Genomic DNA, 16,946 nt, shown 5'->3' with positions numbered 1-16,946 from the left:
GAAGATCTCACTCTAGCAACACTGTCCCGATTTCTGCTGTTTTGAGGGATTCTTGCTGCTTCAATTAAAAAAAAAATCAATGTTATTAAACCAAACGGAACCGTTCTGATACAGAGTCACTTCAGATTGCTAAATTCGGCACTAATGTGTAATAACTGCTTAGCTATGAATAAAACAGCAAATGTAGCTTCAGCATGTTTTAAAACTGTACAAACTCAATAAAACCTGCGGTCATTCTGGAACTGAGGGATTATTGAGATGAGTAAGTTGCTGTTTATGTAACGTGATCGGACACAAAACATTGTGAAAGCTAAAAATACCTGCGTGTGTGTGTGTGTGTGTGTGTGTGTGTGTACCTGCACATGGATATCTGAAAACATCAACTCTTCTCTCCTCCAGAGCTGGAGACGTAGTTAGATGATGTGGACCTCGGACTCGTTCACACCCTCATACAGGATTTCCAGCGTCCTGCCACCGTCTGGCTCTGGACCAGAACCCAACCAGCAAGACCAGTTAAAAGCCAGCTGATACGCCATTTTAAACCCATTCCTGGTCAGTCTGGAGTCACGGAGGAGCTGGGGGCCACCATGACAAGTCAACAGAGCTCACCAGAGCCGGTTCAGGACATTGAACATAGAGGTGACGGAGCTGACCCGGTGATTTATTATGAAGTCATCAGAGACAGAAGCTGATGATCTTCCTGACCTGGAATCCGTCCAGCACCGGTTTCCGGGACAGAACCAACGGGGTATTTTAGTGATTCTTCCCGGTCATGATCGGTGTGACCGCTGACGACACCAAAGACGAGCAGGACACAGTGGTGCATAACGGGACGTTCCGTTCCACATCTACTGATCTACTGGTGCTCCCTGGATGTCAGATGAGCGTGAGAACAGCGGCAGGCTCGCGGCCTGACTCACCAGCTGCATCCACAGGTTACTCACGCACGCACACGCGCGCCGCCGCACACGTCGCTGGAAAGAAGCAACTGCGTCTGCGAGCAAATCAAACAGCCTCACGGCAGAAAATAGCACCTTCCAGGCGCCCTGGGGGGCCGCGGACCAACCCTGATGTGTCCTGTCCCGGTGGTAGATGGGCGCGAGGACTTCCTAATGAGCTGGGAGTCACGAGGAGGCGTCCCGAAGGGTCTCCCGGTGGCCGTCCCACGCGCGCTTCTCCACCTGCACCTGGGTGGGATTCACCAACCTCCACCCCCGCCTCCTCCACCTCGGTGCTGTCAGAGAGCTCGTCCACCCCCATCACGGGCGCCAGAGGGGCCCTGCTGCTGTGGGAGAGTCAGAAATAACTACAGTAAATCAGGGAGGGACCATCGGACACAATAATCGAGGCGGACGAGTTCAATAGGTCGAGCTGACGTCACGTCTTTGACTCAACCCAAAGGTAATTCTCCCAACAGGACCGTTTACTGAGGTGGGGGCCCCGTTCGTGTCTCTGGGCTGCTTCCTCCTGGAGTTCCTCAGCCCCTCAGCTGGCAAATGTCACGGTTCCAGCTGCGCTCGCTCGCGTAGGGCGTGATCGAGCTCCATGACGTCTACGTTTGTGTCACCGTTGTGTTAAATGTTGCGCAGTTGCACCACATTTTACTGGAGGCTGCAGCTCATTCTAGACAACCGCTCACTTTACCTTAAACTGAAATATTAAACAGGTTACAACAAGCCTTTAGCTTTGGTTAAACTTTTATAAAAAACAATATTTATTAAAAACAATAAGAAAATATACAAAACTGCCACTCAAATTAAATCATAAATGATAAATAAGATATACAAATAATATGGTGGGTGGGTTGATAATCTAGTTAATTGTGGATTCTTTTAACACTACAGGAACTAGCGCCTTTAATGTTTATGAAAAATTATGGAATCTTATTTTACTGAGAGCTAACAAATTAGCTTCCCAATAACAACAGACGGGACAGGTTAGCTAAACTTCCCAAAACAATTTTTCTATAAAGATTAATAAGATTTTTTATCGTACACTTTGAGCACAACCACCGATAGTTTCCAGTTGTCGAAGACAAATCTGCATTAAAAACAACCGAGAGAATCTCAAAAATTACTTAGTACAACTTTATTGAGACCCACTAGCTTGATGCTAACAATAGCCTCCGTGATGAACTTTTGACCTTTAACCCCAATAAGACCTACCGGAATTACTAGGTCTGTTTATGACTTGGTAATCTAGTTCTGCTTTTGTTGGTAATAATTAAAGACATTTATAACATTTAGGTTTGGCAAATTGTACATTTTGGATGATTGATGTGTTTATTATTGTAAAAATGTTCACGGGAAAAATAAATAGATAAAGAAGTTCTAACATAGAAGCATTCTGCTGCAGCAAAAAAAGCATTAAAAAAATCAGCATAAACATCCAGGACAAGCATTGTATCCATAAACATTTATTTATCGTTAATTTGTCCTTTTTATCTTTTTGCGCAAGTGCAAAAAATGCACTCAAAAGAGCCACCTGAGGGATGTCTACATCATTAAATAAAATAAAATAAAAACCAAAAAAACAAGCAGTGTACATTTATAGTACAAAATTCTTTTTTTTAAAAAATTGCACAGTTTGTGTATAATATATATTTGTAATCTCCATATTCAAACAAAGTTTAAAGGCTCAGAAAGTAAACAAAAATTCACCAAATGAAAAATAAAAACATTTTCCCTAGAATTTAAAGCTGAGGAAAATTGAGACCCTGTTCATTTGTGACCACCATAAATATACATATTTATACGTCTCTTTACATATAGTCTCTGTGCTAGTGTTTGACCACACAATCAAAATTATTGCAAAGTAGTTGAGATCTACTACAAAACACGGGGTCGGGGGTGGAAGATAAAAGCTTCTTTTTGCTGAATGTTGTTTTAAATTATGCATTTAAAAAAAAAAAAAAAAAAAAGGGTTTCTTTTCTCCCCAAATGAAGATCATCCCTGCTTTCACGAAGGTTCCTGTTTCACAAAATGTGCATTCAACATTCCCTTGGAACATTCCAGGATTCCGGTTTTTAAGCAGGAACACGCGTTTCCCTGACGACGACTTCTCTCTCTTTTTTTTTTTGTAGCTTTTGTTAGTGAACTTTACATGTGGGCCCAGCGGCGGGTCAGCGTCGATACGGGTGGAACCCTTGTACGTTGTGGTTCTGCCCCCGGCCGAAGGCGGTGGCGACGGGCTGGGGGGCCGCGGCCGGCTGCGCCGTCGGGGTGCCGTAGGAGGCCGTCTGCTGGCTGGGGTCTGCGTAGCTGTGGCCGAAGGGTGTCAGGTCCTGCCCATACCCTGAGGAGACATCAAAGAGAGCTTGGAGATCAAAGCAACAGACGGGAAGAATCGACTCTTCGCTCACGTGGCTCCTTCCTCTTCTTTAGTTTACATTTAAAGTTACTGTTGTAACCCGGCTGTAGCCGAGGGACGATGATTATCCAGCAGGTTGTGGGTTCAATCCCAGCTCAGGCCTTTCTAGGTGCATTATTGGAGCCTATGAACTGCTCCTGCTCATATGTGTGTGTGTGTGTGTGTGTGTGTGTGTGTGTGTGTGTGTGTGTGTGTGTGTCCTGTTACTTGAGTCCAAATATTTAAACAGTGTCCTTCAGCCCGTTTAGTTTGACGCTGGACGGCACAAACGTCCACACGTGAGTCCAAAGGAAACGAGGCTGTGAACACAGGAGCGACATCATGCAGCAGCACTGTCGTTTTCCCCGGGTGAGGAAACATCGAGCGTCAACGTGTCCGACAACAAAAAAACAACAATAAAATTAGACTATTTAGGACGAAAAGACGGGAATCTGAAAACAGGAAAAGGGGTCAAAGTCAGAGGGTAAAACCCATTCGGACCTTAGAAACAGGAAATCTGAGGAACAGAAGAGCGCCAACGGAACCGCCCGACAGCGGGAACTGGGAGAAACATCCCATCATGTTCCCCTTTAAATCGTTTCTCTTTCTCGCCACTCACGCTACGATACAGACAAGAGCGGGGGGGGGGGACAGCGGGGCCAACGGACTGCTGATGCATAGAGACAACTGGACCACGAACGCATCTTCGGACGGTTACATCATCCTCTCAGAACCAGCAAAACACAGGCGGGCAGAGGGGGAGAGGGCGGCGGCCCGCGCCCGCACCGGCGCACGCCCGGCGCCGTGCGCGTGTACATGCACGACGCCAAACATGGAGCAAAGGAAAAGAAGCGGGCTGCACCTCTTCACACACGACAGGGCCGAACAAGCGCTGCTTCGGTGGTGGTGGGAGGAGACGGTGCCGGCACCTACCTGCGCTATATCCTCCCTGCTCATCCTGACCATAACTGTGAGGAGGGCGCGTTGGGCCGGAGGCAGAAGGGTCCTGAGGGTAGGTACCCAGGCCTATCAGGGAGATGAGGACACCAGGTTGGCTGAACCCAGACACTGCTGCCCTTCTAACCCCCTTATAGACTTTATAGGTGCAGTTATGACAGAGGCGCCACGTCTCTGCTAACTCAAATTAAAGCCAAACCAAGCTAGCAGGTCTGATTTAGGAGGGAAAAAAAAGAAAAATCAGGCTCGAGCGGTCTCCTGAAAATGATGTGTAATGTCTTCCACTCCGCTAAACTCTGTTTTATTCTTCCACAATCGAAGTGGAATAAAGTTAAACGGAGTGAAATGTGCACAGTGGAGAGGCAGCAGCACCACAGCTCTGCTCAGATGCTCCTCTGAATAAGATTCATTAGCGTTAACAGACTGATTGGACATCTGAAATGCTGACTAACCCACTGGTTTAATAAGTTTGACCTTTAAGTTTGACCTTTAAGTTTGACCTTTAAGTTACATGTTTATCTCCATGCAAATATGGACGTCAAATCAACCCAAACCTGCTTTATTCACCGAGCAACAGCGAGTCTCACAGTGAAAATGGCGTCTCTCTGCAGGTGTCCAAGTGTCCCTCTACAACTGTCCCTGTGACTCTCTGCAACTGTCCTGTGACTCTCTGCAACTGTCCTGTGTCTCTCTACAACTGTCCTGTGTCTCTCTGCAACTGTCCTGTGTCTCTCTGCAACTGTCCTGTGTCTCTCTACAACTGTCCTGTGTCTCTCTGCAACTGTCCCCGTGTCTCTCTGCAACTGTCCTGTGTCTCTCTGCAACTGTCCTCGTGTCTCTCTGCAACTGTCCTGTGTCTCTCTGCAACTGTCCACGCGTCTCTCTGCAACTGTCCCTGCATCCCTCTGCAGGTGTCCTCGCGTCCCTCTGCAACTGTCCCCGCGTCTCTCTGCAGGTGTCCCCGTTGTCTGTCACAGTTCATGTCTCAGTCTGAAGGGTCTTGGACATTTTTAGGAAGCAGACAAAATGAAAGAAGCTGAAGCTGGATGGGGGAGACGCACAGGCAGAAAACACTGAAGAAGACGAGCACCTGTCCTGTCCAACAGTCACATGGATGACTTTAGACGTGGGTCCAGCAGCAGGACACAAAGGACAACACAGCCAGCAGCCTGAGACTGTAGCGTCTGAATGAACACTGAAGGGACTCAGGTTCCTGGTCCAGGAGCTGTTTACTTTAAGGCCCTCTGGGCTGTACCAACATGAAGAGGGGGGACATTTAGAGCTTATTAATAGGCATCTCCAAAATGACTGTAAATATTGTCTCACATCATTTATTGATTGGTAAAGGAGGGTGAGCTCTTCCTTTCTGACCCCTACAGCCTCTTCCTGGAGAGTTATCCCTGAAACACTCTGCTAACATCACATTGCCATTCTAGTTTCCCCCCCGGCCGTACGACCTGTAACGAGCTGCACAACTCTCTTATGTGTTGCTTTATCAGGCTGAATTCTAACCGGAGCTGTCAGACTAAACGCAGCGGGTATTTATAAGCCGTCCTGAGAATAAATGGGCCCATTTCAGTTGCTTTATGCATTTCCAAGAGAGAAACATGCAAAGATCTTTACGTTACAGCTGCGTGATTTCAGTGATTTCCTTCTATGGGTGCTATGCTAATGCTACCACGCTAGTACATTTACATGGTGAACAACTCAGACGTCAGAGGGGTCAGTGACAGCGAAGAGGAGGAGGAGGAGGAGGGAACCAAGTCAAAGGTCTGAGACAATAGAGAGAAGAAGACACCGCGCTACTAGTCCATTACTAATGCGAAAAAATGTAATTAAAAGCATTACGAGGCAGGGTGACTTAATTCAAACACGCCAGCATGCGCCAATAGTGCTAATCAATACAAAAGAGTGAGACAGAACAGAGAACCTCAGCACCACGTTCACGGCAGCGCTTTACAGAAGCAAGAAGCAAGAAGCATGTACGCGTGAGCAGCTTTACCTACTGAATCCTACGTGCACGTGCACCTAAATAAGCCGTTGTTGCATCTAGTAAACTGCCAAAGTCGATGGGTGGGGCCAGCGGTAAACTCAAAAGAAGAGGGGAGAGAGAAAACTAAAAAATGCTTCTCTTACCGTACTGGCTATAAGGAAAGTCAGGCTGCCCCGCGGGAGCTTTGCTCAAGTCCTGAGTTGGAGTGGTGGCCGGGGCGAAGCCAAGAGGAGCGCTCCCTGGAGTGGTGGGCGGAGGAGGGACCTGTGGAGCATACTGGTCTGCTGGGGAGGTACCGAAACTGTAGCCTGTTAGAGATTAATACGGTAGCAACCTTTGAGAAGACATGTTGTGAATGATAAACAGGCGAGTACGTGCATGCAGAGCCATCCAAACATTTACAGGCGTGAAGCTGCAGAATTAAAAACAAACGCAGATCCGAGTGTCAGCTGCCGCTATTTGATCTGCACTTTTCACCCGGCTGCTGCGGACATGTTTGTTATCAGCCGGCAGGTTTGAAGGGGAGGATCTATCAATCTCCGCTCAAAGTTTTTCAGGAACATATGACGAATCGGCGGGTGTCTGAGTCATGCTGACATCTGTGATAAGGGGGGGGGGGGTGTTCCTCCCCGACCGCAGCCACAGAAAAGCTGCCTGGGTAATCAGATTCACGGTGAAACTGTTTAACTGGTTACGCCGGCAGCCAAAGGGGATGAGCAGCGAAGCCGTTCGCCCTTCTCATTCACACGGAAACAAGGCTGGTGCAGGTTCATGGAGCCACTGACCGAACTGAGGTGCTGTGCTGTAGCCCTGCTGAGGGTAGCCCTGAGGTGCAGTGAAGCCGCCGGCCGGGGTCGTGACCAGGAATGCACTAAAAGGTGATGGAGGCTGCGTGGGGGTCCCGCGACCCGCTGACAACGGAGGCCCGTACCCGCCTGCTCCAACACACAACAGATCTATTCAAACGAAACGTTTTTAAGTGCACACCAACAACACTGATACGTCACATTGGCAGGAAAATGAAACACAAGAGGAGCTGAGCTTTATCTGCCGGGACCTGCAACGGTCTGGAGGGGCTACAGTATCTCTGGGACAGAAACAGAAAAGACGAGAGCGCGGGGCTGACGCTGCGTTTCTGGTCCACCCAGAGATGGAGATATGAGACTGAGCCGGACCAACAGCAGAAGGGGGCTGGAATCTATTCAAGGCTACCATCTGTCTCGAGCAAATTATCAGCAGCCTCAGCCGTTATGGAACAGTGATGTCATGTGCTTATTCCTATTGGTCAAACAGAGTGGAATACCCAAGCATGTCACAGGAACAGAAATCACTGTACAATGAATCCATAACGGGCCACAGAGACCAGAAGGGGAATTTCATGAGGAGGTGGAACGCTCACCTATAGGCTGGCCGGTAGTCGACACCCACACTCCTTTAGGGAGACAGAAAAGAGAATGAACGGGACAAACGGGGCACCTGAGGTGTGGAACCATCTCAGAAATCAGTTCACTACTCACCCTGTGGTCCGTAAGGCTGCTGCCAGCCCTGCGCAGGCTGCGTGGTCCAACCGTTAGCTGCCGTCAAGATGCCCCTGGGCGCCCACTGACCAGGGCCAAGCTGGCCAGGAGCTTTGCTGTCACGAGGTTCGGCCTTCTTCACTTCCACCTGGACAAACGGACAAGCGGAGCACATTTGGCAACACCGGTAAAAAGTCGATGAAATTCCTCACCTAGTCAGCCCTGTCTTAACACTGGGGGTTTAATCTTAAATTACTGGGCCAGTCTCAAAGGTTTTAACTCATATTAATGCTTTACTATCTTAATATTACGGTGTATCAAAGGAGGGGGATGTGTCTCAGGTACCGAGCGGGAATTTCTCTTACAAATGTATCAAATTTTCAATTCAGTTTTTTGGTTTTTTTACCTCTTTTTGTACCTGAGAAACATTGATTATATTTTTAAGACATTGGCCTACGTACGATAAAGACATCTATTGGAAGGTCTTGACTTACCTTTCTCCAGCTAACGCTTATAAAGAATTACATTTTTTTTATTGTGTTTGGTGGAACTTTTAGGGGTAAATGAGTGTACAAGTATTTATTTCAGTTCTAACAGAAAATTTAAAGGTAAACATGCAGGTACGATAAGAGAACTAGACTTTTTTTTTCTCTCCAGGAAATTTAAGTCGAATCTTCATACTGTGTCATAGGTGAGAAAATGGTTTGATCTCTTGACATCATTGAGGATTCCTGCTGGAGGATACGTCTTCACGCGCCATCAGCCCGACCAGTGAAATGGTAACCGACTTTATCTCGAATACTTCCACGTTAATACTAACGAACACACGTCTCAAAGCTCTTCCAGCTCTCAGCTTTACACTGTAAAGTAAAGTTGTCCCAGTAAAAGTGTCCTTTCTGTAACTAGGGAACGCTACCAGCCGTTAACCAGAGCACAGAATCAGGCTGAGACTAAGGAGGAGCCAACCAGAAATAGACTGAAAGGTTGAGTTATTGGGGTCACCTTGCAGGAGGAAAGCGAATCAAAAATTCCTCCTTGCTTTAAGGTGTTGCCACCTTCCACAGCCTCCCCTCTTCCTTCTCTGTCGACCTAATTACATGCACATGTTTCCGGCGGAGGGCTCGCCGCCGCCGCCGCCGGCTACCTGAGCGCTTTTCCCCCTGGGCATCACACCTGCGAGTGATAGATACCGTGACTTCTGTACGGTCCCCAGCAGCAGAACGGGGATTTGCTCCACAGTTTGATGTGCTCCAATTTCTAATTTGGTAGCTCACATCTCCCAACCTCCCACAAGGACCAGCGTAAGGTAATGTCAAATCAAGAACAATGGACTAGATCCACGTTTGATTCCTGCTGGAAACCAGGACAACGTCGACCTCACCCAAGATCACACAGGTTGGATTTGTAATGCAACTCGGTGACATTTAAGGAATGAGTTGATTGATTGATTATCACTGATTAGCGTGAAGATTAAGGGGGGGAAATGAAAGTATGACAAGGATAAAACTAACAAATCCCAAAAAAGGAGACATTCCTCTATTTGGATTTCCCTGTGGAGTTGATTAAAAGCGGCTAATTAAACCACCTCTATTGGGAAAAGGGAGGTTATTAATGGCAAAAGAGCTCCAAAAGTGCATTAATGTGAGTGAATCCTTCAGATAAGCTACAGTTTGACTATTTCTTAATGGCCTTGGTGGGGAGGAGGGCCAGCGTCCTCCACACCGACTCTCTACTCTGTTTTCTCTGTGTGCAGTAAACCCTCAACCATCTGGCATCCACTGAGATAAAACAAACAGGAGCGAGTGTCATGCAAATATTACTGCAGGCTCGCGTCTCACTCATCCTCAGCAGTATTTGAGAGCGGCGCCATTTGTGGTGGAGACAGAAACACAGTATGAAGATTCTCGACTGGTCACTGAGTTTAGCTTTTTTTTTCTTAAATTTTAAAAAGAAGGGAAAAAAAACCATGTTGACATGTAAGTGACCTGCCAACAGAATATCAGAAAACAAAAAACAAACAAAGGAACAGAATCGATTGGACCGGTCCTTCGGGTGCTTTGAAGTCAGCCATATTTTTAAAGATTGTTTTAGTGAGGTTTTTTTTTTTTTTTTTTAGGAACAAAATGGAAATTTAGGCAAATTCAGTCGGATGTCAGACATCCCAAAGGAGTGGTCGATGGAAACAAAGCCTTGGGCGACAATAAAAACTGCAATATGACAGCAGTGGAAGAGATCAGTGTGATTCGGAAAGCCAGAATCAACAAGAATGGTGGTGTTGAGAGCCAACTGTGACACAGAATTAGGGATTTTCATTGAGTTGTGTTATTTTAGACATAAGTGTATTTATTAGAACGCTGCAGGCACTTATCAGAAACTGATAAAGCAGCGTCACCTCGTCACCCAAGCCTCCGTTTGATCTTATGGGTAAAATAAAACTACAACTACACACTTTTTTGCCCATGATGTCGTGAAAATGCATGTTGACAGCCTGGTCCACTGATTGTTCGGCCTCGAAAGTAATAAATCCAAAACCTAGCCAACGACCAAGAGTGAATCAAGGTAGCAGGGGGAGGGGGGGGGTTGTGACAACACAAGATGAAGAACAGTATCGGGCTTCAGCAGAGTGAGGGTCTGTGGAGACCGAGCGAGGGTTCGGATGATGTCGCACGCTTACAGAACGCCACAAACCAAGACTGAATTTAAACACGCTGGAGGAGACCGCGTGCACCTGGACACAGTCGCCGTTTTCATGGTTAAGCAAAGGTTCTAGGTTCTAACGTTTAGTGACGAGCAGCTCCCAGTTGGCGCTCGATGCCCTTTCATCCAAACCCCACCTCGATCCGTCCCCTCGGTACATCGCTGTGGAGCAGCAGCCATAGTAAATGCATCACAAAAATATGAGGAAACACAAATTGTAGAATGGCTTCTGCTTCCTCCAAGCTTCCCCAAATTCAACATTTCACTTTTGAGTCAGCCGGATAAGCCTTAAATGCCACAATTAAATTCTTGCTCACAGTGGCAGCACAAAGATATGGGCCGTAAAGGAGCTGGAAAGTGGCGCACAGGTGACTCTCGTGTTTTCAAACGGGGGATAGACAAAGCTCAAGGTTAGTAGTCCGGCTGCTCGGCCAACTTCTTCCGCTAGTCCGAAAAGGAAGTTTTGAGGGAGTTTGCAGCTCGGCCGTGATCCATTTTCAACTTGATTAACTTTCCGCTGCGGCAGAATGAGGTTGTGTGCACGACTCCACTCGGGGACCTAACCTCAATCCAATTTAACATCCTGCAGACAACTGAGGTTTTTGGGCGCCCTTGTCGTGTGCCAGCCCACCCAGCGCCTGGTGCCGCACGGCTATTTATAACGTCAGTCAATGACCCATCTTTCATCTGAAGCGAGGTTGACACAGTTGGTTAAACTCAAGTTAGGCCACTAAATTGTTCAAGGTTACAGCAAATTAAATAGCTGAGAACAGGAGTAGATGGTTTAAATTGACCGTGTGGACGAAACAACAGAGTAATTGTGAGGTTAACGAGGATTACACTGTAATGTTTGCGTAACCCTATGGGGATATAATGGGATGCAAGTCCCATTTGCTCGACTACGTAATAACTTTGCAGCTTTGTCTAAACCCCATTTTGTGTACGTGAGCTAATTGGAGTGATTGTATTGGGCCTGTATCTTTGTGCTTCTAATCAATGCACAGTAACCTAAAGGAGAAAAGACAAATCTTAAGAGACACTGTTAATCACATTCAAACCATTGACAAGCAGAAGGGGACAGAAGAAAGAAAAATAGAAAGGGCTTACTTACAAAATACTTAAACTTCTACATATGGGAAAACACATACTAGGCCATTTAAGATACAGATATCAGTCATGTCTAAGTCAAGGTAAATAAAACTTATTGCTTAAGATCAAATGGGTTTAGTAACAGAAATGATTTGGTACCATTAAGGACTATGGTTGGTACTAGAACATCATGATAAGTCCAATGACAAACTATTCTGGTTTCTCCCAACAGAAGATGAAAGTGGGGGTCCGAAGGGGGTGTAATGATGCATGTGGCGCTGCCTCAATGTCATGTATGACGGAAAAACTGGCTGCAAATGTAACTCAGGGGAGGGTCTGACACCGACGGCGTGAGCAGCAGCTGTGGTTCCCGTCCAGACGGTCCACGCTAGTGTCACCCCCCCGTCACACTCAGGATTGGCTGCTTAATCGTCTGTGGGATCTAAAGATCTGCCACTTCTGCCCGGAAACAGGCTCAAAAGACCAGAGATGGGAAATTATGCATGGAAAACAGGTTGTAGATGCGCCTATTGTTGGAGAGATAACACTCACCTCCATCCTTTAGGTTGGAAGCAGGGGAAACGCTTCCCGTCAGCGCTCAACATGCACTCATTCTGTCCTGTGTGTTCTGATAAAGTAGCGTCCTTTCGCTAACCTGCTTTCTCTTCCCTTCAAGTTTCACTTTGTCCACCAGACATTTTGGTTTTTAATCGTTCTACGGTGGAGATGCAGTCAGAGGGACACGTGACCTTCAGATAAAGGTCAGACACCAAAGGTAAAGGTACGCTACGCTGCAAACATTCACACTAATTTCATCAGCAAGAACAAACGGAATAAATTAAGTCACTTAATAAGACAATATCCACTTTAATGTGTCTTCTCTGCGTTCAGAAATGTGGGTATTGTGATGAAGTTGTTGACTTCAGATCTTGTGGGGATTTTTTTCTGTCATTATCTCTACTCATTTTCCTCTTTGGGCCAGAATAGTTTGTCATGAGATTTTTAAATGGTAAGGTATGGAAGAGAGAGGGGAAACAAACGGGATCGGCTTTTACCTCGGGGCCTCTGCTTCTCCGCATCATAGATCATTACCACCTCTGTGACCTTGAATGGGACAAAGGGAAACGGTGGCTCCATTTAGAAAATCAAACAGGGTCTGTTCGCCATTGAATTCAATACTTTGTAGGGAACACGACAAGAAAAGGGTCTTTGATTGGCTAAGGAAGAATTTTAATAAAAGGCAAACTAATTCAAATCGGTGTGAATGACAATATGAGTTAATTACACAATACTCACCGCTCCGAATCTATTGAAATAGTCCCTGAGTTCAGGCTCGCCGCAGTTATGGGGGATTCCACCTACAAATATCTTCTTAGACTTATTGCTATCGGCTTTGCTGCCCTTCTGAAAGAAAACAGGGAGTGTATGGATTTCAATGTCTATTTGAGGATTGGCTCTGGGAAGGGAGCAGTTAGCCATCATCTACTCAGACAGTGCAGAAGAAATTAGGTTCTCCGCTTGCTCTGGGGTATATTTCTTAACATGTCATGTCAGTGCAAACACTAGTCCCCACAGATCGGAGAGCATGGATTTCTCCGACTCTCAACCACCGAGCGTTTCTCCCTCACTGCGCCTCCTCGCATCCGAGCTGTAATTGCTGGGGGTTCGTAATGACAATGACGGCTTTAATAATTAATTTTTCTGCTTTGTTAGTCAAACACGCACCAGCAGAGACACGACAGTCTGGCAAAGAGGTCTCAGCGGGAGGCCGAGAACCTTCATGTAATGTTCTCACACGTTCCTGTTCGCTGCCCGTTATGTTGTGAGATCTACATGCAAAAGGCGCATCTATACGACCACCATTAATCCTAATAATCCACTTAAAGTCTGCGTTGTCTCGCGTCCCTGAGGGGAGAGGATGAGCGGACCTCTTCCTCCTGCCGAAACACCAAATCTAGGTTGGGGAGTGAGGAATTCAGATTCTCTTACCCAGCCCTCCTTGGTTCGAGACTTTTCGGGCTGCATTCCTCTGGGAGTACATGGCTTCGGGTCAATCTGGCATCACAGAAACACAACAATGTTCAGCAAAAAGGCACCTTGAGAGGTGCTTCCCTGCATCTCATCAATTCCATTACATCATAGATTCAACTGCCATTTTTGCTCATTTAACTCCGAGCAGGTAAATCTTGTTGGACGAGCGGATGCGCGTCGATCCGATGGAAACCTGTGTTTGCTGTGGAAGAACGGCTCAGTGAAACAGAACAACTCAACATCTCCTTGAACAAGCTCCGAACACGCAGACCTGCAAAATAAGGGAAAGGGTTTCTCCACGCCGGCTGGAACAAAAGGCCGCCGATCGCTCCGTCGATTCAACTACTTTATCTCCTCCTTTGATTTAAAATACTCACATTTCTTCCGTCGAGATTGTGTGGCTTTGTCTCCAGCACCGTCCGCACACAATTGGGGTCTTTGAATTTGACAAAGCCAAAGCCTCTCGACTGATTCGTAGTTTTGTCCTTCATGATGACACAATCCACCACTTCCCCATACTGTGAGAAATAGTTCCTCAGCGTCTCTGAGCGATAAAGAAACAAAATAAGGGCCGGAATTATTTATCAAAGCGCACAAAACCGTGCAGAAAAAGGCAACGTGAGACAACTGCAAACGCAACGACCGATTCTTCTGCCTTACAAAAAGAAAAACACATTAAGACGCCAAGGGAAATAGACAACAGCGGCCTGGCCTCGCGCCACTCTGTGTTGGGTTTATGGTTATTTATTGATAAAAGGATAACGAGCGGCTTTAATTCCAGGAAACACCCACTGACGCCAGACGTACAGGTCTGGACTCATGAGGAGTTGCTGCATAGCACGACGGTAGCAGCTCTTCACGTCCCCTGAAGCCTCGAGGCATCGCCGGGGAGACACGTTAGACGCAGCGATGTTCACCGTTTTGAGGCAAAGCCGAACACTTGTTCAGTTACACAACATGCTGAGTTACACAACACGAGTCAGTAACCTGTTAAATACACACTAGAGCGTCTCTGGGCCGAGACAGCGGCAACGCGTCGGCCACAGGGTGAATCAGACACAGCGAACACCAGATACAGCTTTGTGATCAGCACACTTTAGCGTCCCAGCAGGTTTAACACAGTCACATTGCATGATAAAAGGAAAAAAACAGGCATTTTGTGTTAGTTTGTAAATATTCCAGATAGACATAATGTAAAATCTAATGCCCACATCGTGTTGTATTGGTATTTAAGGCTTACTTTTGATATTATCGACAATTCTTGGTATTTGTAGATGGAATGGAGCCGTGCTAAAGCAGAAATCTCTCTATGTTACACCAAAATAATACAACTACCCTTATTACTGATGCAAGTGTGCCGTTCAGCAAACTCCATCACCACTGAATGGCACAGAGAAGTCTTCAGTTAAAAAATAGCACATCCAAATAATCACAGTTTGTGATCCCAAAATATCTGCACAACTTTTAAACAAGACCAGCGTTAATCGCAAACGTGTTACACCCACATTAATAACAATTTTCGCTGGCAGACGCCTTGTAAAAGCTGTGTAAAATGGTGCACGAGTGCCAAACACAGGAGACCACACCGACAAATGATACAGTATTTACCTGATAAACACGGTTAGTGTTTATATTTAGCCTCCAACTAGATTATAGTGCCACAATAAATTCCCACTGTCAATAAAACCAGCTTGTGCATGAAGGAAGTGGCCTCACCTTGGGTAGTACTCCAGTCCAATCCACCCACAAAAAGTTTCCTGGAAGATTAGAAATATTAGCATCAGGTCAGAAATTCCTTGTTTACTTCAGGAAATGATAAACCATTGCAAATCCTGAGAGAACTTCACATGCACACGACGTAGTGAACACTTCCGTGCTCTCCCAAACAGCTGTTTGGGGAGATTGAAGCAAGCTTCGGCTAACTAAACACCAAAGTGCACATTTGCAACGCAACTTGCAGCGGTGCGGCCGCTGAACTGGGCGAAAATGTCTATTTTACGGAATGTGATGAACTTTTGCCTTGGTCGACGGCGTCTTTGGCTCCTGGAATCCCGCATTCGGTGCAGAAATAATGGTCTTTTTATGTACCTCTTGCCACGTAAGTTGCCCCGGGACGGAGCCATGGCGTGTAGCAATGCTAATACCGCTCTCAGCTGGCGAAAGTGACTCCAAAGGCTGCAGCAGCGGGTCCACAGCCGGCTTCAGCCGCACCGACGCCGGGACCGTGTCCAGGGGAGCGCAGGCGGAGCTGCCGCCGCAGACTCCGGCGCTCGCTGCAGCGGCACCAACTTAAAGCGGCGCTCATCCCGGAACACACCGTCCATGACGGAGGTTAAGCGTGTGTGCGGGACAGCTGTGGCAGAAGAGGGCGACTGGTCGCTGCAGACGAGGATGCTCCGATCGTCGGCAGTGCCCGCTAAATGTCCTCGCACTGACGAAGTCGAGAGACTTTCGCTTCGCTGGCGAGCGCTAGCTAGGCTAGCCCGGCTGCTCCGAGCTAACAGAAAACAGTGGTCAAATAAGTACTTATACTTTCACGTGTTCGCTCTACACAATATCTCCACTAAGACCTGGTCAATTATGGCGACAACCGGCTGACTTTGACGAATACTTTCACTTTTTCCATCTTTTCTCAAGCTAGCGATCTCGCCAAGTTACTATAGCTACCATAGCATGCTAGCTAACGCTAACTGTCAAATGACAGCTTGACAAGACGACGCGCTATCGATAAGTTCCGACCCGGGTGTTCTCCTCATGCGGCCGCAGCGGACGGGTTTGCTGGTGGAATCTTACCCGACTTCATCTCCGACTAAGTTGTTATTCATTTCCGAGGCTAAGGCGGGGGGCTGCAGGAGCTGTGACCGGCTTATTGCTTCAGCGCTGCCCCTCTCAGACTGAGAGAAGAGGAAGGTCACTCCGCTTTTTGGTTCAAACTGTTCTGCGCAATGACGACGCTGCGGGGGGCAGCGGCCTTAAAGGAACATTACACCCGATTCAGCGCATAATCCCACTCTTATTTTCATCCACACGTGGACTCTGAATACGACAAGTTCAGTGGGAGTTTCCACAACATATACCAATGCCACAAACCAGCTGCGTGAATGCATGTAAAGAAATTAAATGTGTCTCGAAATGCGTGTAAAACACATGCACGCACGCACTTACACAGCAGGATATTTCACCAAACAGCGGGGGTATCGTTTCATTTTGAGGAAGGTTTGTGTCTAAATTAGATAAATAAAGGTTTATGAATGCAAACTATAACGGGACATTAATGTATTGAAGACTTTGACCACAATCGACAGGTCAGAGA

General features: G+C 46.9%; 1 protein-coding gene across 5 annotated transcripts; it reads right to left on the bottom strand.

Annotated features, from left to right (window-relative positions):
- Positions 1-2,073: 2,073 nt before the first annotated feature.
- Positions 2,074-16,581, bottom strand: dazap1 (DAZ associated protein 1). Of its 5 annotated transcripts, XR_008951247.1 has the most exons (13): positions 16,427-16,580; positions 15,350-15,390; positions 14,011-14,177; positions 13,592-13,657; positions 12,899-13,006; positions 12,658-12,706; positions 10,266-10,348; positions 7,817-7,964; positions 7,699-7,731; positions 7,085-7,255; positions 6,443-6,607; positions 5,397-5,555; positions 3,060-3,295 (listed from the first exon to the last, which is right to left on the bottom strand). XR_008951247.1 is itself a non-coding variant. In XM_057037362.1 (12 exons), exons 1-12 carry the CDS (start codon positions 16,456-16,458, stop codon positions 3,123-3,125), a joined length of 1,233 nt encoding a protein of 410 aa, XP_056893342.1. In that variant the 5' UTR covers positions 16,459-16,578; the 3' UTR covers positions 2,074-3,122. The 5 variants fall into 5 exon arrangements, 4 of the variants coding, with proteins under 4 accessions (XP_056893342.1, XP_056893341.1, XP_056893344.1 ...); XM_057037362.1 differs by lacking the exon at positions 5,397-5,555 and having other exon boundaries at positions 2,074-3,295; positions 12,899-13,003; positions 16,427-16,578; XM_057037361.1 differs by lacking the exon at positions 5,397-5,555 and having other exon boundaries at positions 2,074-3,295; positions 16,427-16,577.
- Positions 16,582-16,946: the final 365 nt, after the last annotated feature.

This window comes from Takifugu flavidus, chromosome 7 (genome assembly GCF_003711565.1).
Source record: "Takifugu flavidus isolate HTHZ2018 chromosome 7, ASM371156v2, whole genome shotgun sequence".
Taxonomy (NCBI): Eukaryota; Metazoa; Chordata; class Actinopteri; order Tetraodontiformes; family Tetraodontidae; genus Takifugu; species Takifugu flavidus.
Note: the sequence above shows the minus strand (reverse complement) of the source record. Positions and strands in the feature narration are given on the sequence as shown.